Below are 24,289 nucleotides of genomic sequence, written 5' to 3' on the forward strand. Positions count from 1 at the left end.
GTCAAACCTGTAGCTTTCTGTAATAATGAGTGATGAACCATTGTGAGATCAAGTCCTAGCAAAATATGAGTTAAATCTTTCATAGTTGGTAATACTAACAACACACATAAAAGTTCCTGGTGAACGCAGCAGGCCAGGCAGCATCTCTAGGAAGAGGTGCAGTCGACGTTTCAGGCCGAGACCCTTCGTCAGGACTACGACGAAGGTCTCGGCCTGAAACGTCGACTGCACCTCTTCCTAGAGATGCTGCCTGGCCTGCTGCGTTCACCAGCAACTTTTATGTGTGTTGCTTGAATTTCCAGCATCTGCTGAATTCCTGTTGTTTGTGGTAATACTAACATTTGCTTGAAAGATTGACAGTAGGAAAAGGACCTGACCGCTTGAACAAAACGACTTAAACATTATTTTGCTGATGTACTTCCATAAAAAAGAATGTAGACACTATAAGGGCATACAGTTATAGGAACGTGCTACTCGGTATTAAAAGAAACAGGATTTATAATAAAAATATATACTATATATAATCCATATTACTTGTGTAAGAAGGGAGCAGGGAATCATTTTCTAGTTTATTCAAGTAGAGTAATTTTCTTTTGAAGAAAAAAAAGGATAATATTAATTTGGAGAAATAGGAAAGTTAGAAAAAGAAAGCAGATAAACCTTGACACTTGACATCCATGGTTTTGGTCTTGACAAAATCATCTAAAAAAACATTATCTACATATTTACTGAAAAAAACATTTCATTATAACACACCAACACTTTAAGGCACAGCACAGTTTCATTGTGCACACAATGCCTTGCCACACATATCACAGACTAGGCATTGCTACCTTTCAATTGTTTTTAACACAGCAATATGCAAAATAATTGCCTGATTACAAATTTACAAAAAAAAATGACCTTTTCTGTACATGATTGTCTTAGCAAAGTAAACAGTCATCTTAAATTATAAGAAAACTTTCATTTCTGTAAACTACTTTGTGACATGACAAAATCACATGTGCTTGCTGCTTCTGACGGCAAAAACCTACTTTAAGTACCTTCATAATTGTTAATGCAAAACCATCAGTTTATATATAATAGAAGTGTCCTGGATATCAGTGATAATGGAAGCAAACTTTCTCCACAAATAAAATATGTCACTAGCATTTGTACAACTCAATTATCAGTGTAAATTTTTATTCCTCATGACAATATTTTTTACAAGTTTTGTTATTATGACCATCAATGCTTAAAGCATTAGCCATAACATCTGTTCTGAGGACCATTTACTTGCTTGTTTATTCAGCAGGGAACAAATTAGGCATCTTCTTGAATCTATTTCCTTCACTGGTACGAACTCCTATATTGAAACAGCATTATTGAGCAATGTCATATCTTCTGACCATACAGAGATAATTCAGTTCCCAGAGCTGTCAGCTGCTTTCTGAGAGATTCAATCAGCTTCATTTAAAATTGGGACGATGGTCAAGGCAAATTGTGGCTGCATTTCAATACTTGGGGTTCCACATACACTTTGTAGTAAGGAGCTGCCATAAGGTACAAAAGTTCTGTAGTTCATGAACAGCGAGGGTGGAGATCCTATGTCTTAAAGTGCCAACATACTGCTACAAGTACTCCAGCTCCAAGGCGTGATGTAGGGCCATAAGGTCAGAGTGGCTTGAGATCCTCCAGAATGGCATGGTGTGCTGCAGATAACACAATCAGGAAATCAGAGACCACATAGTCTTTGCTCTGGCCAAACATGCCAACTCTAAACAAGCTATGACTTCAAAAACATACATTATGTCACACAAACTATTTTTTTCTGTTCTCTTTAAATAAAACCGCTTTCATTAGAAGTGCAACTCATATTCAATGTTTTAAAGAAGGTTAGAATATTAGGAAAAGCCATTGGTGATAATAGTCAAAGTACTCATTAAGGAGCTTTGACACAGAACCTTCAACGTCAACATGTTTTAACATTACTTTGGATTACATTATCCACCCAGCACAGAGAGTTCGGTATCACACAATGAACAAGCGATCCAACACAAAATGTTTCTTACTGGGCAAAAAAAAGGTAAGTAATCTGATTTTGACTCCTGAACAAGGTTAAAAAGACTATTTTTCAATGAATGAAATTTATAGCAGGAAGAGCCTGACTCATTAAAAATGAAGATGTGTGTGCCAATAGGTTACTGCTTGCCACTACTCAGGGAACATAATGATGACAATCAGGTTCTGTTCACTATACAAACAAATGCTTTCATTGTAGAAATACGACTCTCAGGTGAATTAGAAGGAGACCCTGTCAAAAAATAACTTGAAATCTCTTCCTCGGATCATTACCAAGCCTTATCAAAGGTAAATATTCTCAGAAGGAATGCATTCCAATCCTTAATGCTTATGCTGACCTAGGTAATGGCCTTTTCTTTGTTGTGTAAATCTCCTTTACTGTAGAGGCTGATGACTTTATTCATCAGCTATCAACTCGAGTAATGTGTCAAAGCAAATATTTTAAAAATACCCTCATTAGATTTTTTATGAGACTTTAAAAATACTTATTACTTTAGCTCTGTTGTTTGTTAGCTGTGTGTCACCTTATATAAAGGAGGTGATTCAGCTTCAATACCACAGTGTAACAGAAATATGTTGAGAGTTGATATCCCTCTCAGGAGTTTCTTTGTGGGTCAGATATTATCTCCCCCCCATTATATTTGTGCCATTTACTGATGAATGAGTCACTTTTGCTTTCCTCATTCCAAATTAGATACCTGTTTAAATAAACACATCTCGGTAGTGGTTATTTTCTAGCTTTTACTTCCAAACATTTCTAACCACAGACCAGCCAGCGGCACAAATGTATTTCTGTCTGGCAAGACATGGAACTTTCATCATTAATCTTCATTGTTCAATGACTAGGCATCCCAAAGAAAAGGCTTGTTGGAGCATGCTATTCATTTTTAATACTGCCTGAAAACAACCTTTTTGAAAGGTTAGAAATAATACACATGCCCTCATTTTTGCACCTAGTAATTTCCACACTCTTCATTACCTGTAACTGCAGTTTGAATGTAGAGAACACTGCCTCTCAGGTCAGGCCCCTGCTTGCTCCTTAATTAGCATTCTAAGTGATGTGGTTATTATGAGGGAATTTAGTTTACATCAAAGCCTCTAAAAGCTGAATTACCAATTTTCTTTACCGAGCAAACACACAAGTGTCTCCTAATTTTTACAACAAAGAACTATGTACTCATTTGCTTAAGTGCTTTAAGAGCGGTCACACCACAAAATTATTTACGGTAAAGTAAGCTGACAGCTGAATCCTTTTCTGCCTTTTATTGCGTGCCACATGCGCAAACCTCTTAATTTCAGCAACAAAGATGCATTTGTACTTTGAATACATCGTTAACAATGCTCAAAATACCTTAACTAACTCTAGAATGATATGAATCGGTTACTATCATCCAGATCTCTGCACTGCAGCAAGTCCTTAGCAATGCCAGATATGAAAACTGGTGTGACTTTAATCAATTCCACAACATCCATCTCCTGCCTCTAACATCTAATATGAATCACCACACTATCATAAACACAATAGATTCTGCAGATGCTAGAAATCTTCCCAACTGTATGAAATGTTGCTGTAGAAAAGCTACATCCATCATCCAAGATCCTCACCGCCCAGGCCATGCTCTTTTCTCTCTGCTGCCATCAGGCAGAGGGTACAGGAGCCTCAGGACTCGCACCACCAGGTTCAAGAACAGTTACTACACCACAACCATCAGGCTCTTGATCAAAAGGGGGTAACTACACTCATTCTGATTCTGCTGTTCCCACAACCAATGGTTTCACGTTAAGGACTCTTTGTCTTGTTATTTCATACTTGTCATTTATTGCTATTTATTTATTTTCGCATTTTCGCAGTTTGTTGTCCATTGATCCTGTTTACAGTTACTGTTCTATAGATTTGCCAAATATGCCTGCAGAAAAAGAATCTCAGGGTTGTATGTAGTGACATGTACATAAATTTTACTTTGAACTTTGAAATCCAGTGAACACACATGGAAAATGCTGGAAGAACTCAGCAAGTCAGGCAGCAACTATGGAAAAGAATAAACAGTCGACATTTCAGTTCAACGTAAATTTATTACCGAAGTATATACAGTAGTGTGCAAAAATCTCAGGCACATATACTGTATATCACTAGGGTGTCTATGATTTTTGCACAGTACTGCAGCAAATTTATGTATTGCACTGTACTGCAAAAAAAAACAAATTTCATGACACATGTGAATGATGATAAACCTGATTCTGATATGGGTCTCTATTGTGGAAAGGGGGCCAGGAGAGGGAAATCATGGCCAGGGGAAAGGGAAGGGAGAGAGGAGGGAGTGGAAAGCACCAGTGAGATGTTCTGTAATGATCAATAAACCAATTGTTTGGAATCAAATTGGCATCCCAGGGCTGAGAGTGTATGCAGCCACAAAACCGTCCACGCTGGCAATCCTACTCTGCCACCCGTCCACCACCCATCCCACAGCTCTCCACCTGCTAGGTTTACAAACTCGCTCTCCACTCCACGTTAACAAATACAGTACTGTGCAATACTCTTAGGCACAGTACTGTATATATCACCATATACTACCACAAAATTCATTTTCTTGTGGGCATTCATAGTAAATACAAGGAAATAATAGAATCAATTAAAAAACTGCATACAACAAAGGTGAAGGGACAACCAATGTGGAAAAGATGAAAAAAAAGAAAAAGCAAATACAAAAAAATAAAAAAAAATAAAATAATAATACAAGTAATAAGTATTGAGTACATGAGTTGTTGAGTCATTAAGAGTAAGTCCATAGGTTGTGGAAATAGCTTAGTATTGGAGTGAGTGAAGTTACCATTCCTGGTTCAAGAGCCTGATGGTTGAGGGGTAATAACTTTTCTAGTATGGGACCTGAGGCTCCTGTACCTCGTTCCTGATGGCAGCAGTGAGAATAGATGCTGCCTGACCTGCTAGGTTCTTCCAGCATTTTGTAAGTTGCTCACCACACTATCATTGTCCAGCTGGCTGGCTTGAAACTTCTTGAACCTTTTCCAATTTAGCCACCACTGTCTATTGAGGTTCAGCAAGAGAATAATATGCAAATCTATTCATACAGATATTCTGTTTCTTCTGCAATTCCCACCAAGAATCCCATCTCCCGGGGGCACTGCACACTCCAGTCTCCTGGGAATCAAGCTCTACTTCACTCGTGCTGTCCAGGTCAAACTTCGTAGAGCCCCAATTTGCACCTGGATCCCAAAATCCCTCCTATTTTCATCCACATGTTTCCCTTCAGCAACAGTACTTGCTGATACCATGTCAGGTTCTAATAACACTCTTACATCACCCAGAACATTCTTACCATCATTAAACTGCCACCAGGCTTGAGTTTTATGCTGCTATGGCCTTGTTTACGCATTGCATTATACCATAAAATCTAAATCAATTCCTCTATTTAAATATTGGGAGGGGATAATGTTATTACTGTAGGTGTCCAAAAATCGATGCTGGGTATTAGTTGAGATAGAACACTAAAAAAAAATGACAAACCAGCTGTGAACTGGTCGTCTTCCAGGTTTGACTGAGGTAGGGTGAGAGGTATACAACTCGTAATTCCCGTGTGGTGGGAGTGAAAAACCAACTCACCACTGGGACATGGGGTATGAAGCACTCCCATTGCTGGGACACAAGGTTGCACAACCCATTTACTCCCAGGACAGGAAGTATATGGCCAATCTAATTTCAGAGGGAGTGTACCTCCAAGCCACTATAAATCAGAAGAGTTTCTATTTGGGCGTAGAAGCACTATGCTGTGTGAAATTTAAATAGCAAATATATTAAATTCCCAATAACTGAAAAACAAAAAAAAAACTATGGATTCTGGAATTCTGAAATGGCAACATCTGAAATCTGATGAAGGGTCTTGACATGAAATGTTAACACTGTTACTCTTTTCACAGATGCTGCCTGACTTACTGAGTGCTTCCATCATTTTCTGTTTATATTCAGTTTACCATTCTGTTCTCAGCATCACACACAAAATGCTGGAGGAACTCAGCAGGTCCGGCAGGATATAGAGAAGAAATCAACAGATAATGTTATAGGCCGGGACCCTACATCAGATCTCCCTACTTCCCTTTGCAGATTCTGCTGAGTTCCTCCAGCATTTTACATGCGTTACTCAAGATTTCCAGCACCAGCAGTCTCTCTTGTGTCTATATTCTCAGCTTTCCCTGATGTTCGAAGAATCACGAAGCACATAAGCAGATCATTCAGGCCAACAAATCTGGCTGTATTTTCCTCCTCCTGAATCTCTTTCTTGATCCTCGTTTATAGTTTAGTATTCCTCATCTGCATGCAACATGAGTCATCAACATTTGCTTTTGGTAAATTTATTTCTGTATGCCAACTGGCTTTCATATATTGTTAGCCCACTTAAGTCCATGCAGAGTTCAATCCTAACACTCAAATCCATTAAAATTCACCAAACTGTTGATTTTTATTTTTAAAATTTGTTAAGAGCTCTGAGGTTGACCCTACCTGACTGCCAACAGCATCTGCCCGCAGAAGCCACCCCTGCCTTATCATTGCCATTGAGGTGTCATTATGAAGCTTTAAAGTAGGTCCTGACATAGATTGGGAAACTGCTTCATCGAGCACCTTCTCTCTATCTGCCACAAAAGTGAGATTTCATGGTGGCCACCCATTTCAATTCAACTTCCCATTGCCATTCCAACATGTCAGTCCATGGCCTTCTCTACTACCACGATGAGGCCAGTCTCAGGTTGGATGAGCAACACCTTGCATTCTGTCTGAGTAGCCTCCAACCTGACGGCATGAACGTCGATTTCTCATAACTGTTCCCCCCCCACCTCACCATTCCCCATTCCTGTTTCCCTCTCACACCTTCTCTTCTTACCTGCCCATCACCTCCCACTTCCCTTTCTTCCATGGTCTCCTGTCCTCTTGAAAACAAATTTTATGACATATGCCAGTAATATTACACCTGATTCTATCAGATTCCCCCTTCTCCAGCCCTTTATCTCTTTCACCAATAAACTTCACTGCTCTTTACCTCACCCCCTTACCCTCTCTTTGTTTCACCTATCACCTGCCACCTTGTACCTTTCCTCTCCTCCCCCCACCTTGTTATTCTGACACCCCCCACCTGTACAGTCCTGATGAAGGATTGTGACCCGAAATGTCGACTGTTTACTCTTTTCCATAGATGCTGCCTGGCCTGCTGAGTTCCTCCAGCATTTTGTGTGCATTGCCTTGACTTTAAAGTACGCTCTTTGTTGCGGCACAGACACATTACAAAAGGCTACCAAAGGAGAGATGGGAGCACCTTCACTACAAACAGCCCCCGAACCACCCACACCTACCCCTGCACTCACCCCCACACCAAGCACTGTTAGCCGGCAGAGACTGGAGCATTTACCCTTGCAATAAAGGTTGCTGCAGGGAAGAGACGTGCTGAACTAATCTGCTGCTCAGGCACACCAGCACATGAATTAGGAGCAGATGTAGGCTAGTTGGCCCCTCGAGCCTGCTCCAGCATTTAATGACATCATGGCTGATCTGATCACAACCACAACCCCACAATGCTGTCTATCCATAGTAAGCTTCCACCCTTCTGCTTATCTGCCTCTGCCTTAGCTTCCACTGCACTTTGACGAAGAAACTTTTAAAGCTCATGACCTACAGAGAGAAAGAAACTAATCCATTCTGCCCACACAATATCCATATCCTATTTTTCTCACATTCAAGTGCCTATCCAGGAGGGAGGGAGGAGAAGATGGCGGTGCAACGCAGTGCAAGCGGCCGTCCCGAATGATATCATATGTGTTAACTAGGGGCCGTGCACAATCCTGATTTGATGGAGACAGCCGTGAGGAGCACCGAGGAACACCTGGAGAGACTTCTGAAATGCCCGCTTCGCTGCCGCTGCTACTGTTGTAACTATACGTTATAATTATGTGGTTTTTGTTAGTTTTTCAGTTGGTTTGTCATGTGTTTCTATGATATCATTCTGGAGAAACATTGGATCATTTCTTAATGCATGCATTACTAAATGACAATAAAAGAGGACTGCGTGTCTTCATAATCTAATCTAATCTATTTGAACATCACTTAAAAGCCCCTAATGTATCTGCCTCTATCACCACCCCAGACAGTGCCTTCTAGACACTCTCCACTCTCTGTGTAAAAAACATGCCATTCACATCTTCTTTGAAATTAACCCCTCTCACCTTAAATGCGTGCTCTATGGTATTAGACACTCCATCTCTGGGAAAAGAGATACTGTCTGTGTACTCTGACTATGCACCTTACAAACTTCTATCAGATCTCCCCTCCGTCTCTGCCACTAGAGAGAAAATAACCCAGGTTTATCCAATTTCTTGTTATAGCACATGTCCCCCACTTCAGGCAGCATCCTGGTAAATCTCTTCTGCATCTTCTTCAAAGACTCAACATTCTTCCAATAATGGGATGACCAGAACTGTATGCAATACTCCAGATGCAGCCTAACTCGAGTTTTATAAAGCTGCAACGTAACTTCCTGACTTTTGAACTCAACGTCTTGATGAATAAAGACAAGCATGCCAAATGCCTTCTTAACCTATGTAGCCGCCTTCAGTGAGCTATGAACTCGGGCTCCAAGATCCCTCTGCTCATCAACAATGTCACTAGAAGAGGAAACACCGAAACTCATAAAGACAACTCTGGATTTTTAAATGTTTTCTTTATCCCCTTCATCATCTAAACTCCAGCAGACGGAAGCCTAGCCAATACACTCTTTTCTCATAATGAAAATAAAACCCTGCTCATTTAAAGTAACTAATCCAATAATTTTCTGAATTGCATCATCATAGGATTGGGACTTTGATTGGTGTCAAAAGCTGTAAGCAGAGGTATAGAGCAGGAACACTCATTGTTGTCCATAGGTCCAGAAGTGCAGAAGGAAAGTGAGCACACTATTTTGCTAGAAAACTGTTTGTTTCTTGGGTCATCTGAGTGGATCTCTAAGATGAGAAAGTCTGCAGATGCTGGAAATCCAAGCCACACACACAAAATGCTGGAGGAACTCAGCAGGCCAGGCAGTATCTATGGAAAGGAGTACAGTCGACGTTTTGGGCCAACATCCTTCATCAGGACCGGAGAAAAAAAAAGGAGTACTGATGAAGGGCCAGGCCTGAAACATTGACTGTTAACTCTTTTTCCATAGATGCTGTCTGGCTTGCTGAGTTCCTCCATCATTTTGTGTGTGTTGAATGATTCTCTGTTTTGAACCATGTTCACAAATGGTACTAAGGGCTATTGATCACTCTTAAATCTGTAGTCAACAGGAGTCTTCATTACCACAGGGTTATTAGAATTGTGTTTACTTTGATAGAGCAAAGTTTTCTCCTTGTTATTAATTACTAATAAAACAATAATCTGAAACATATTGATTGGATCAGAATTATATTGTCAGCATGGATTTGTGAAAGGAAAATCATGTCTGACGAATCTCATAGAATTTTTTGAGGATGTAACTAGTAGAGTGGATAGGGGAGAACCAGTGGATGTGGTATATTTGGATTTTCAAAAGGCTTTTGACAAGGTCCCACATAGGAGATTAGTGTGCAAACTTAAAGCACACGGTATTGGGGGTAAGGTATTGGTGTGGGTGGAGAATTGGTTAGCAGACAGGAAGCAAAGAGTGGGAATAAACGGGACCTTTTCAGAATGGCAGGCGGTGACTAGTGGGGTACCGCAAGGCTCAGTGCTGGGACCCCAGTTGTTTACAATATATATTAATGACGGATGAGGGAATTAAATGCAGCATCTCCAAGTTTGCGGATGACACGAAGCTGGGTGGCAGTGTTAGCAGTGAGGAGGATGCTAAGAGGATGCAGTGTGACTTGGATAGGTTGGGTGAGTGGGCAAACTCATGGCAGATGCAATTTAATGTGGATAAATGTGAAGTTATCCACTTTGGTGGCAAAAATAGGAAAACAGATTATTATCTGAATGGTGGCCGATTAGGAAAAGGGGAGGTGCAACGAGACCTGGGTGTCATTATACACCAGTCATTGAAAGTGGGCATGCAGGTACAGCAGGCGGTGAAAAAGGCGAACGGTATGCTGGCATTTATAGCGAGAGGATTCGGGTACAGGAGCAGGGAGGTACTACTGCAGTTGTACAAGGCCTTGGTGAGACCACACCTGGAGTATTGTGTGCAGTTTTGGTCCCCTAATCTGAGGAAAGACATCTTTGCCATAGAGGGAGTACAAAGAAGGTTCACCAGATTGATTCCTGGGATGGCAGGTCTTTCATATGAAGAAAGACTGGATGAACTGGGCTTGTACTCGTTGGAATTTAGAAGATTGAGGGGGGATCTGATTGAAACGTATAAGATCCTAAAGGGATTGGACAGGCTAGATGCGGGAAGATTGTTCCCGATGTTGGGGAGGTCTAGAACGAGGGGTCACAGTTTGAGGATAGAGGGGAAGCCTTTTAGGACCGAGGTTAGGAAAAACTTCTTCACACAGAGAGTGGTGAATCTGTGGAATTCTCTGCCACAGCAAACTGTTGAGGCCAGTTCATTAGCTATGTTTAAAAGGAAGTTAGATATGGCCCTTGTGGCTACAGGAGTCAGGGGGTATGGAGGGAAGGCTGGGTTCTGAGTTGGATGATCAGCCATGATCATAATAAATGGCGGTGCAGGCTCGAAGGGCCGAATGGCCTACTCCTGCACCTATTTTCTATGTTTCTATGTTTCTATGTAATAAACCAGCATCCTGCAACATTCTTGCTTCTATTTTCCTCATTATCTGAGAGTCATAGAGTCAAAGAACACCACAACACAGAAACATGCCCTTTAGCCCAAATGTCCATTGCAAACTATTAATCTACCTAGTTCCAGGACCTGCACCTGAACCATAGACCTCTATACCTCACCCATCCATGTACCTATCCAAATTTCTCTTAATGGTTGAAGTTGAACCCGCATCCACCACTTCCGCTGGCAGCTTATTCCACACTCTCACCTCCCTCGAGTGAAAAGATCCCCCTCAAGTTCCCCTTAAAAGCTTCACCTTTCACCCTTAACCTATGACTTCCTTGTAGTTCTTGTCTCACCCAACCTCAGTGGGAAAAAAACATGCTTTCATTTACCCTATATATACCCCTCAATTTTGTATAATTCTGTAAGGTCATCCCTCATTCTCCTATGCCCTAGGGAATAAAGTCTTAACTTACTTAACCTTGCCCTCTAATTCAGGTCCTCAAGTTCCAGTAACATCCTTGTAAATTTTCTCTGCACTCTTTCAATCTTATTGATATCTTTCCTGTAGGAAGGTGACCAGAACTGCATGTTTCACCAACATCTTCTATATCTTTAACATAATATATGAAACCCTGTACTCAGTACCTTGATTTATGAAGGCCAATGTACCAAAAGCTATTTTTATGACCCTATTTAATTGTTATGCCACTTTTAAGGAATTATGGATCTTTATTCCCAGATCCCTTTGTTTTACCGCATTCCTCAATGCCCTACCGCCCACTATATAAGACCTACCCTGGTTTGTACTCACAATATCTTACCCTTGTCTGCATTAAGTTCCATCTGCCATTTTTCAGCCCTATTTACCAGAAGGTTCAGATCCCTCTGCAAGCTTTGATAGTCTTCCTTATTGTCCACTACACTCCACCATCTTGTTGTTATCTGCAAATCTGCTGATCCAGTTTACTATATTATCTTCCAGATCACTATTTATAGATAACAAACAACAATGGACCCAGCACCAATCCCTGCAGCACACCACTCAAGTCAAAAAGGTAAACATCCACCAACACTCCCCGCTTTCTCCCACAAAACCATTGTCTAATCTAATTTATTACCTCATCCTGAATGCCAAGTGACCGAAGCTACTTAATGAACCTCCTTTTCAACAGGACCTTGTCAAAGGCCTTGCTAAAGTCCATGTAGACAATATCCACTGTCTTGCCTTCATCAATGTTCCTAGTAACCTCCTTAAAAAATTCTATAAGATTTGTTAGACTGACCTATCACACACAAAGCTATGGTGACTATCCCTAATTAGTCCCTGTATATCCAAATAATTCTGTATATGGTCCCTGAGAATACCTTCCAATTACGTACCAACTATTAATGCTAGGCTTGCTGGCCTTTAATTTCCCAGTTTATTCTTAGAGCCTTCCTTAAATAACGCAACAAAATTAGCTATCCTCCAATCCCAATTATCTCTGCTTTTATAGGCATCCATTAGTCCTGTGAGACCATGGATTTGCGCCTTGGAAGGTTTCCAGGGTGCATGCCTGGGCAAGGTTGTATGGAAGACCGGCAGTTGCCCGTACTGCAAGTCTCCCCTCACCACGCCACTGTTGTCATCCAAGGGAAGGGCACGAGGGCTGATACAGCTTGGCACCGGTGTCATCGCAGAGCAATGTGCGGTTAAGTGCCTTGCTCAAGGACACAATACGCTGCCTCGGCTGAGGCTCAAACTAGCGACCTTCAGATCACTAGACCGATGTCTTAACCACGGCCATGCGCCAACTTATCTCTGCTAGGGCCCCTGAAGTGACACTGCATTTTTTCAATTTCATTTTTGTCCATCCTATAAACCTCCAATACTGTACACAACACTCCAACCATGGTCAATTTAATGTCTTGCATAAATTCATTTTGGCAGCTGAGTGAACTTCTTGCTTTTAGATATAAAACCATTTTTATTTCTTCTTCTTTGGTCTATCTATTAGCATGCATGTTACTAATTGGTGCAAAATCAATTCGTTTTGCTCTTATACATAATTTAGCGTTACATTGTTCAACATGCCCTTTCACGTGCATTTCTCTACACTGAACTGCTGGTTCCATCTTTCCATCCCATCCTAGTTTTACTGGCCTTTGTCACAAATCATTACATTGCCAAATGGTGTAGTCAATAAGGTAAAACATATTCAGTAATATAGAAAATGAATAATATCCCAACAAATTATTTCTGTTCGTTGAGCAAAATTTTCCCTTTATTTAGTACAATCCATCAAAAGCATATTTTAAATTATTGCTCATGCGTATTTTATTTATTTTCTCAGTTGCTACCAGTTGCAATCTATCAGATGTTAAAACTGACCAGAATACTTACTAAGAAGCTTTGCTAACTGTAACACGGATGAATGTGGTATAATTCACATGGAATTATTTCCTTTTAGTCAAGGAATTGTGCTCAAAAACCAACCCATATGTACTGCATACTAGAGAGAGCATTAAAACTTTAAAACATTTACCTTTTTGGAAGCTTGTTCTTCTTCAATGCCATCTCCCACAACAACATACACCACCTTTCGTCCAAACCTTTGAATTATTCGTTCAAAACAACTTTCCTTTCCTAAAGTGAAACACACACATTTTTTTTTACTTAAAATAACTTCACTCTTACACTCTAAACTGGAGGACAAATGCTTTCTTTGAAGCTGGGAGAATGGGTGAAATGATATCAACTTTTTGCTCAGGATTCTTTGTAGTGTGTGATTTCATAAATCAGCTGTGCCATCTCTGTCAAGGGTACAAGCCATTTGTCTGGGCTGGTAAGCTCTTGATTTCCTTGAAGTCCAAATATCCATGAAACTCCTATGGAATAGAGTACCCACTGTCTTTCACAGAAGATAATTCCAAAGATTTACAGCTCACTGAGTGAAGAAATGTTTACTCATCTCACTCTTATGTACATTATTTTGAAACCATGCTGTCTAAGCTCAGACATCCCACCCTGCAAAAACTCATTTCAGGGAGGTAGCACCATCAATTTGGGGGAGACTCCCAGAACTTCTGGGAGAGGTGGGATGTCTGCAATAGAGTAGTTCCTTAGCAGCTGGCCAGCCAGCTTAAATAACGTTAGCTATGCTAATGAACGAATGACACCTGTTAAACTCAGCTCAACATGTCTTTTACAATCTTAACTCACCATGGGTAATAGAATAGTCACTGTTGCAAACAGTGCAGTGAGCAACACTCATTATTTTGACCCCTATTAGGCAGGGGACACTCTAGTGTAGTCTGAGGTGACGTACATTTTATATTTTCTTTTTTTGGAACACTCTGCCATGGCGCACTCTCTCTTGTATGCTCTCGCTTGCTTGTTCTCGCTCTCTCACGTGCGCACACTCTCTCTCGTGGTCGCTCTCGCGCTCTCTATTGCTTTCTCTTGCTCGCTCGCTCTCAAAAAAATTGATTTCCGTGATATTGTATATAATTTGCGGGCATCAGGGAGCCACTATTAATATGCGGGAGACTCCCAGAACTTCTGGGAGAGGTGGGATGTCTGTAAACTGTTTACTTAACAACACAACCTGAGATTAACACTGATGTGCTTATATCATAGAGAAAAATGTAGCATAGCCTGGTAATTACTCTAGATATCTGGAATGGATGATACTGAAATACAAATACTACGACCAACTGCAATTCATATTTTAATATTACTTACCTATTTTTGTTGCACTATATATGTTTTCAATTGGGAAAGCTATTCCTAATCCATAAAGTAAGACTTTGGCAAGAGCAGGTATCAGTTGCGTTGTTGTCACGAGGATATTTATGCAGTTTGACCTGAAAGACATCATAGTTTAGACATTATTAATGATTGCTTTAGAGCACTGGTATGATGGATCAATCACAAAACTATGCAATTTTCTGCCATTCGGATGGACAATAAGAACCATAAATTCTCCATATCCTATGCTTTAATATATATATCATGGATAATGAAACACTGATTTTTATTTGTATTGTATTTATAGGCATCCGTTAGTCTCATGAGACCATGGATTTGTGCCTTGGAGTTTCCAGAACGCAGGCCTGGGCAAGGTTGTATGGAAGACCAGCAGTTGCCCATGCTGCAAGTCTCCCCTCTCCACGACACCAATGTTGTCCAAGGGAAGGGCATTAGGACCCACACAGCTTGGCACTAGTGTCGTCGCAGAGCAATGTGTGGTTAAGTGCCTTGCTCAAGGACACACGCTGCCTCAGCCATGGCTCGAACTAGCGACCTTCAAATCGCTAGACGAACGCCTTAACCACTTGGCCACGCGCCAACACATTTGCATTGTAGACAACTGATTAAACATCTGGAATATAATATATTGCTAAATTTTTATAAACAATTAAATGGAAATATAATGTTACTTAAGTACTACACTAAAATCTCAAAACATGTGACACACACTGTAAGTAAATCTCCTCTGCTCTCTCTCCAATGCAAGTACATCTTCCCTGTAGTGTGATGACCAAAACTACCAAGCTGTGGTCTAGGTAGCATTGTGTACAGTTTTACCACAAGCACCCTACTCTTGTATGATTTGCTTAATAAAGGAAAGCATCACTTATGCTGTTTCAGCCACCTTATTGACCTTATATCCTAGCATTTAGCACAAACCCTTCTATGCCACCCTCAGGCAGTATTTTCCAGATTTGATCCATGTTCTGGGTGAAAGAATTCTTTCTCCTATCCCCTCCATATCTCCCAACTCTCACCATAAAGCTATCTGCTCTTGTCTTAGAGAACACCTCCATCTTTAAAATCAGAAATGGGGAAAAAATTTAAATAAATAGCAGAGCAATTAAACAAATACTTTGCTTCTGTCATCAGAGAAGTAAATACAAGTAACCTTGCAGAGATGCTAGAGAAGAAAAGAACCCTTTGAAGATGAGGGTTGTACAGAGAACAGAGAATCATGAGGAGGTTACTCAACTGCCTAACCCACGCCACAACCATGCTACTATTCAACATTGTTATGGTTCACTAATGGCAATACCAAGCAAATTAATATTAATTAAAAATATAATGCTATCAAAATTGATAGGACAAAAAGATGATAATCTCGAAGGCCTGAAAATCTGCATCCTCAAGAACTGAATTGGATTGTCATGGAAACAGCAGACGTATGGGTTGTCATCTTCCCACCTTCCTAAAATTTGATAGAGTATAGAAAGATTCCTATGGATTGGGGCTTGAAAACATTACAGTACTGTGCAAAAGTCTTTAGACGTACGTAAAAAGATTCTGTAAAGCAAAGATGCTTTAAAAAATAATGAAAGGGTAAGTTTCTTAATATCAAAAAATTACTATAAAGAGCAGTAAACAGTAAAAAACTAAATTAAATCAATATTTGGTGTTAACACATTTTGCCTTTAAAACTGTATCAATTCTCTAAAGTTCACTTGTGCAGTTTTATAAGAAATTCAGCTGGTAGTTTTCCAAACATCTCGGAGAACTTGCCACAGCTCTTCTGCAGACTATGGCTGTCTTGTTTGCTTCTGTCTCTCCAGGTAATCCTAGACAGGCTTGCAGTCCTGATGGACTCGGACAAAATGTTGACTGTTTACTCTATTCCATAGATGCTTCGTGGCTTGCCGAGTTCCTCCAGCATTTTGTGTGTATGACACAGCCTTGATGATGTGGAAGCCATAACATCTGTTGCAGAATTACTTGTTCTCTTTTTTTTGCTGAAAATAGTTCTTTATGACCTTGGCCGTCTATTTAGGGCTATTATCCTGCTGTAGAATGATGCTGGGACTGATCAGTTGCCTGCCTCCCTGATGGCGTTGCATGATGGATGAGAATCTGATTGTACTTCTCAACACTGAGGATTCCATTAATTCTTACCAGATCACCAACTTCATTTGCAGAAATGCACCCCCAAACCTATAGGGAACTTCTAGCATGCTTCACTGTTGGCTACAGACACTTGTCCATGTAGCACTCTCCAGCTCTACCCCTTTGAGCCAAAAATTTTGTCAAATTTTGACTTGTCATTGTCATTGTTCGGCACCTCAGTCCTTGTGTTTTTGTGCATAGGTGAGCCTCCTGGCTTTGTTTCCACTTCATCGGAATAGCGTTTTGGCAGCAACTTTTCAATGAAGGCCACTATAGAGGGATTGTACTAGGTTCCAGCGGTTTCTGAGAGTTCAGAGCTGATAGCAGTGCTGGACCTCTGATTTAGAAGGGATGTCAGTCTGATGTACAACATTTCTCATCTGCTGCATTCAGCTTCTGTGGCCGACCACTGTGGTCCTGGTTCTCGACCTTGGTAATTTCTTTGTGCTTCTTCAGAAGAGTTTGGACAGCACATCTTGAAACTCTTGCCTGCTGCGAAATTTCTGCTTGGGAAAGACATTGCTGATGCAGGATGATCACCACGCGTCTTATTTCTATGCTCACCTTGCCATGGTGAAAGTATCACATCTGCCATACTTTCACCTTTTAGCTTGGTTGTCCCTTGTCCAGTTTGACTTCTTCTACACTCATTTCTGTTTTAGTTAATCAGTTTACTCCATTCAACTCATTGTGTCATTGATCATTAGCACCTATTTGTTATCTGTATTTAATCATGCACTGGGCTATATACCTACAAAGTAATCAAATTTGTATTTGAAATGTTACTTTCTTTAACAAAATAAAAAAATTCTCTATAATATTTAATTTTTGGAAAATGAATATTTGGAAATCTAGAATTTGCCTTTTTCTACTGACACACTAATGCAGAAGTCAAAAAATAAACATTTAAAACAAAAGTTACATAAAAAATCTAGTGTGCCTGAGACTTTAGCACAGTACTGTATCTCAATGTTAAAAGAACAAAGCGAGAAACCGTATAACTACATAGTAGTATGGAAGCTGTCAGGGTCCATTATACCAGTCAGTATACCAGAGAATCTAGGATTTTGCAAAAATTAGTTACTGAAGGTGGTAAAAAACATATTGGAAATGCTGGTGAACTTGAAAGCTGATAATTCCCAGGGACTCAATGATATGCATCCCAGTTTTGAAGGAGGTGGTTTTGGAAATAGCGGATTATCAACTCTTACAGATTCTGGAATTGTGCCTCCAAATTGGAAAAAAGCAAATGTGACCCTACTACTTTGCGAGGACTTGGTATGAATTACCCGTTTGACTAAATACAGTTGTAGGAAGAAAGCTGGAATCTACAATCTGGGGTGGAGCTCTTTCAGGATTTTGTTATTGGAAGATTTAAAGATGATGTCAATAAGTGGTGACTTTTTGCATGCAGCTCCGATGGGAATCATCAAATATTCCTATTCTTCAAATTTATTTATAAATAAATATCAGAAATAACATCTCTTCCTTGCTGACAATCAACACTGGTATACCTCAAGGATGCGTGCTTAGCCCACTGCTCCACTCTCTCTACCCCCACGATTGTGTGGCTAGACACAGCTCAAACGCCTTCTTAGAAATCTGCTGATGATCACACAATATGGTTTGCAGAATTTCAGATGGTGATGAGAAGGCGTAGAGTGAGATGCATCAACAACCTTCCACTCAACGCCAGTAAGACCAAGGAATTGATTGTGGATTTCAGAAGGGGGAATTTGAGGGAACAGACACCAGTCCTCATCGGGGATCAGCAGCAGAAAGGGTGAGCAGTTTCAAGTTCCCGGGTGTCAACATCTCTGAGGATCTATCCTGGGCCCAATGTATTGACGCAATTTCAAAGAAGGCACTACAGTAGCTATATTTCATTAGGATTTTGAGGAGACTTGGTATGTCACTAAAGACTCATACAAACTTTGACAGATATATAGTGGAGAGCATTTTAACAGGTTGCATCACCATGTAGAATGGAGGGGGCACTGCACAGGATTGGAAAAAGCTACAGAAAGGTGCAAACTCAGCCAGCTCCATCTGGGCACTAGACTCCCCAGTAATGAGGACATCTTCAAAAGGCAATGCCTCAAAAAGGTGACATCTGTCATTAAGAACCCCTACCACCCAGGACTATGCCCTCTTCTCTTTTCGACAATTGAGAAGGTAGAGGAGCCTGCAGACACACACTTTAATTTTAAGGAACAGCTTCTTCCCCTTCACCATCAGATTTCTGAATGGACAATGAACCCATGTACACTACCTTTCTATTTTTTTCTTCTTTTTTGCTCTCATTTTGCACTATTTAATCCATATAATATATATAATTTATAGCTTTCTTTATTTATTGTAATGTACTGCTGCTGTGAGACAACATATTTCACGACATATGTCAGTGATATTAAACCTAATTCTCATAAAGGGGAGCAAGTGAAGAGGTGTGTTTGGATTTTTCAAAGACATTCAGCGATAACTTGTACAGGAAATTTGTTACCAAGATTAAACCACATGCAATTGGGGATCATGAACTGCGATGGACTGAGAAATGGCATTGAAGAGAATGTAAAAAATGAGAATAAAATGATTGATCTCCGGTTGGCAGGTAGTGACAAAAAATATTATTTCAAAGTACGGTATAGTGGAATCAGCATCTTGACCCAGGTTTTGGAAATCTTTAATGGCAATGCAGAACTTGGTGCTGAAAATATTAATGCACCATGGATTGAGTAGGCTGTTCACGAAAGTGTTGTGAGAACAGAAAATGGAAATAGTGTCCACTTTCAGCCTGGAGCTGGAGATGATGTGTTAAAAGAGCTGATAATATGGTTACAGAAATGCTCAGCCTAAAGGAATTTTCCCTAATCGTTTCACTATATTTTGAAATTATGGTTCCTTATTGTTATTTTCCTCTGGGAGAGGATGGCTGAGATTGCCCTTAAGCAAATGAAGGATTGTGATTGCAATATCCTGGGAAAAACTTGCAAATTGTGGAAAATGTAAAACTTTTCTAGAGTCAATTGACAGGAAAATAAGATGAGGTGTTTAGCACGTAGCATTGTATTCTGCCTCTGTAATGTAACAGAGACATTAAAAAGATGTTTATAACACTTACAGTATTTACCTTTTTGGACTCTCTAGTCCAGGTATTACAATGTTTCCTTAAAGCAAGTATCCCATTTCCTGACCACACTCAATTTATTCCTCATGAAAGCCGTGAGTTTTTTGTTCCAACAAAAACTGTTTACTGTTCAGTTCTTTTCTGTTGCTCTGCTTCATTGATGAACTATTATGATCAAAGTCAATGGATGTAAGAAGACTTTACAAGTCCAGTTTGTTCGGTCATCTCACTATTTCTTGTATTGCCACATTTAATAGTGTTGAAGGAAACTATCAATTATGTCTACATTTTTCATTCCCTCCATCCCTAGAGCACCACAGCCATGGTATGTGTCATCTCTAAAATAGATTGCAGATTGCAAGGGTACTTAAACATCACCTCCCAAATCTATGCTTGTTCCATCTAAAAAGACAAGGGTATCAGTTGGCATGTTTCAGGAGATTGCTTTTCAAACCTAACATGGTATTATATTACCATCCCTTTATCATGGCTTGGTTTTTCTCTTCTCCCTCACTGACGATAAATATTGACCTTGTGAGCAATATCTACATTCCATAACTGAACATGTCAAAGATAAGATGAACTTAATGCATTCATGATTTGCTTTTAGTATATTCCATAACAACTTCTAATATCTTTGCATAAATGCATTGCCTTTTTGTTGACAATATTTTTCATTTCAGAATATTTTTATAAATTGAATTAGTATCAATTCACTGGGAATTACAGAATCAATTCTGATCCCACCTTGAATGAATGAGTGTGAGCACTTTCATTGCAAGTGTTAACCACGAATCTGTTAGAGCTTCAATCTCTGCTCGTAACTGCAACCACGATTCTCTCTTAGTCGGACCAAGGAGACCTATAGTTCAGAACAGAAATATGCTGAGTTATTTATTGCAATGATAGCAGTCAGCAACTCTTTGTAACTCTATCATAAAACATCATATTGACAAAAAAAATCAGTTTACTAATTATTTATCTATTGCAGGAAAGACATGTGGAATTCAATTTCTCTTCATTTATGCTTTGTTTCATTTTTTCTTCCACAGTAGGGTCACAAATCCACATTCAGGAAGGAGGCCACTAACAGTTTATCATCATGTCTACCAAAGGAATCTTGGTTGAATAAACCCTCGTTTGTTGCTTTTACAACTTGTTCAGTTGGAATATAGAAGTTGTTTATATTTTCAGAACCTTTAAAAAGTTCTGTTTTCAGCTTGGAGAAGTCTTTGAACAACTACCACCTGCATATCACTTGTGTAACAAGAGAAGCCAATCTCTTGACCACTGTTAACCCTCAAAAAAGCTTAGGGTACCATTCAGCACCCACACCTTGGAAAGTCTGGTCACCTGGCTATACCTCAACTGCCGGCCTATAGGCAGAGACTAAAGAGCACAGCATCAGTGGTGAGAACCAAGAAGGTACGATCAAGGGAGTTGGAGAAATGCTTACAGGACTTCTTTGAGTCGGTGGACTGGACAATATTCAGGGATTTATCTCTGAATCTGAATGAGTACGCCACAGTTGTCACCAAGTTCATCAAGACCTGTGTTGAGCAGTGTGTGCCTTCGAGAACATACCAGACATACTCAACCAAAAGCCATGGATTAACCAGCAGATTCGTAGTCTGCTGAGTGCCAGATTTGTGGCTTTAAATACCAGTAATCTAGAACTATACAAAAGGTCCAGGTATGACTTACAGAAGGCCATTTCAAAAGTGAGAAAATAATTCTAATTGAAGTTAGATTTAAGAAAATCGGATGCACGTCAGCTCTGGTAGGGTTTGCAGGCATTACTTCCTACAAAGTGAAACCTAACATCATGAATGGCTGTAATGCTTCACTTCCAGATGAGCTCAACACCTCTTATGCATGCTTTGAAAACAAGAGCAAAACTACGCCTGCGCAAATCCCTGCAGCATCTGGTGACCCAGCCATTTCTGTCTCAGAGGCTGAAGTCAGAACTGCTTTCATGAGGGTGAACCCTTGCAAGGCGTCAGGACCTCAAGATGTGCCTGGTAGGGCTTTGAAAATCTGTGCCAACCAACTGGCAGAGTGTTGAAAGACATCTCCACTGCTGAAGTCGGAGTTTCCCACCTGCTTCAAAATGGCAACCATGATACTAGTACCCAAGAAGAGCACCGTGAACTGCCTCAATGATTATTGCTCTCCACTCAGCCAAGGATCACTGGTCAATCGCAATATCTACATTAGGCTGCTGTTATAGATATCAACGTTCAACACAGTCATCAGAATCAGGTTTAATATCACTGGTGTATGTCGTGAAATTTATTGTTATGTAGCAACAGTACATTGCAAAGCATAACGAATAAAAATTATAAATTACATTAAGATGTAGATATATTAAAAAGTTAAATTAAATACGTAGTGCATAAGGAGGAAAAATAAACCCTCATACCCTCAATTCTGATCAACAAGCTCCAAAACCTTGGTCTCCAACTGGATCCTTGACTTTATCACCAGGAGACCACAGTCTGTATGGATCAGAAATAACATCTCCTCCTTGTTGACAGTCAACACTAGCACACCTCAAATGCGTGCTTAGCCCACTGCTCTACTCTCTAAATCCACGACTGTGTGGCAAGGGACAACTCAAATGTCATCTATAAATTTGCTGACGCAACTGTTGTTGGCAGAATTTCAGATGAGTTGGCAAACAGAGTGAGATAGATCAGCTGGTTGAGTGGTGTCACAACAATAACTTTGCACTTAACGTCAGTAAGACCAAGGAATTGATTGTGGACTTCAGGAAGGGGAAGTTGAAGGAGCACAAACCAGTTCTCATCGAGGGATCAGCAGTGGAAAGGGTGAGCAGCTTCAAATTCCTGGGTGTCAACATCTCCGAAGATTCAACATGGACCCAACATATTGATGCAACTACAAAGAAGGCACCACTGCAGCTATGTTTCATTTGGAGTTTGAGGAGGCTTGGTATGTCATCAAACACTCTGGCAAATTTCTACATATGTACATGAGAGCATTGTAGCTGGTTGCATCACCATCTGGTATGAAGGGGCCACTGCACAGGATCCAAAAAAGGTGCAGGAAGTTGTAAACTCAGCCAGCTCCATCATGGACACTAGCATCCCCTGCATCGAGGACACCTTCAAAGGGCGATGTCTGAAAATGGTGGAACAAATTTAGTGCTGGCTTGGGAGGGAGTCTGAAGGAGAGGACATTTGGGGTGGATTGATAGAACTTAGAAAGGTCATGGGTTACTTGGATGAAGAACAACAGGTGATGAGGAAGAATTTGGCATTTATGACTCCACTCATTGTGAGAGAAAGAGAGAGAGAAAAAGAGAGAGAAAGAGAGACAGACAAGACAGACAACAGAGAATGTGCACTCCCACCTATGAGAAGTTGTGTACACTCCCACCTATGTATATGTTCAGCTGTCTGGGACTGTCTAGCTACTGTACCGAAACATCAATGCTCCAATCTTGTAACTGGAATGCACTGGAAGCCCAGGTTCAAATAAGTCTTTAAGTGCTCGAATGAAGTTCGACATCTGGAAGGCCAGGCCATGTTGGACTAATGAAGAACAACAGCCCTGAACATCACTCTTCTGGTAATGCCCAAGAACTTAGACATTCTATATCTGATATTGCTAAGTTGTCTAAAACACAACATTCCTTGACTCCATCCCATAGCTCTCTAACCATGACAGTACGAACATTTATTGGGGAGGAACTTCAAGCATACATTCACAACTTCACCCCACACCTGGAAAGAGGAATTCATGCCAGGAGATATCAGAGACGTTATAATCATGATCACCTTTAAGGAATGAGACAAATCCAATACTTGTGACCACAGGATGATCTCCTTGCTGTTTGCATGTAAAGTGCCTTCACGATAGCCTCCCAGTAATTGTCACCAGCAGGGAATTAGAAGGCCTCCTTCCAATGGCCAAGAGCTGCTTCCTAAAATGCAGTGTTGATTCCAGTAGATAAGATCTTCATCACACAACAACTTCAAAAATAATGTACAGAATGGCATCAAGTCTGATACATGGCTTTTTAAATTTATCTTATAGAAAGCCTTTAACTTCTGACAATTAAATTAAGATGTGCTGTACTGTAGAGAATCCTTCTGAAATATGGCTGCCCTTATCAAATTGTTTCCATTCTATGTTTGTTGAATGATAGAATGCAAGCTGTAATTCCAACCACAGACCAATCCCAGCACAGACTTTGATCAAGGAAGGATGTCTTCTTGCTCCTCATGTTCTTGAACTGTCCTCAGGCAGGTAAGATCTGTCCAGATTTTCCTTGTGAGTTGAAGACTGAGACTTAATCACTTTGGTCACTTCCAGGTTCTAATTGAAAATGCCTATGATCACCAGGAGGCAAGCCATTGAGAGGCAGGGCCGGCATTAATTTGCAGAGTTCAGAAGGTCTCCACCAGGGGCTGTGGGATTTCAGATGGGTCTTGG

The 24,289-nt window shown here is 40.4% G+C and overlaps 1 protein-coding gene across 2 annotated transcripts in view; it reads right to left on the bottom strand.

Moving 5' to 3' along the window:
• Window positions 1-263: 263 nt before the first annotated feature.
• eya1 (EYA transcriptional coactivator and phosphatase 1) overlaps window positions 264-24,289 on the bottom strand; it is a 198,272-nt gene continuing 174,246 nt past the window's right edge. For both annotated transcript variants that reach the window (XM_063042018.1, XM_063042022.1), the window contains 4 exons: window positions 20,576-20,690; window positions 14,533-14,654; window positions 13,334-13,434; window positions 264-1,691 (listed from right to left, as the gene is read on the bottom strand). In XM_063042018.1, coding sequence (XP_062898088.1) covers window positions 1,611-1,691; window positions 13,334-13,434; window positions 14,533-14,654; window positions 20,576-20,690 — 419 coding nt within the window. In that variant the 3' untranslated portion in view covers window positions 264-1,610. The remainder of the gene's footprint in view (window positions 1,692-13,333; window positions 13,435-14,532; window positions 14,655-20,575; window positions 20,691-24,289) is intronic.

Source organism: Mobula hypostoma, chromosome 1, assembly GCF_963921235.1.
Source record: "Mobula hypostoma chromosome 1, sMobHyp1.1, whole genome shotgun sequence".
Lineage (NCBI taxonomy): Eukaryota > Metazoa > Chordata > Chondrichthyes > Myliobatiformes > Myliobatidae > Mobula > Mobula hypostoma.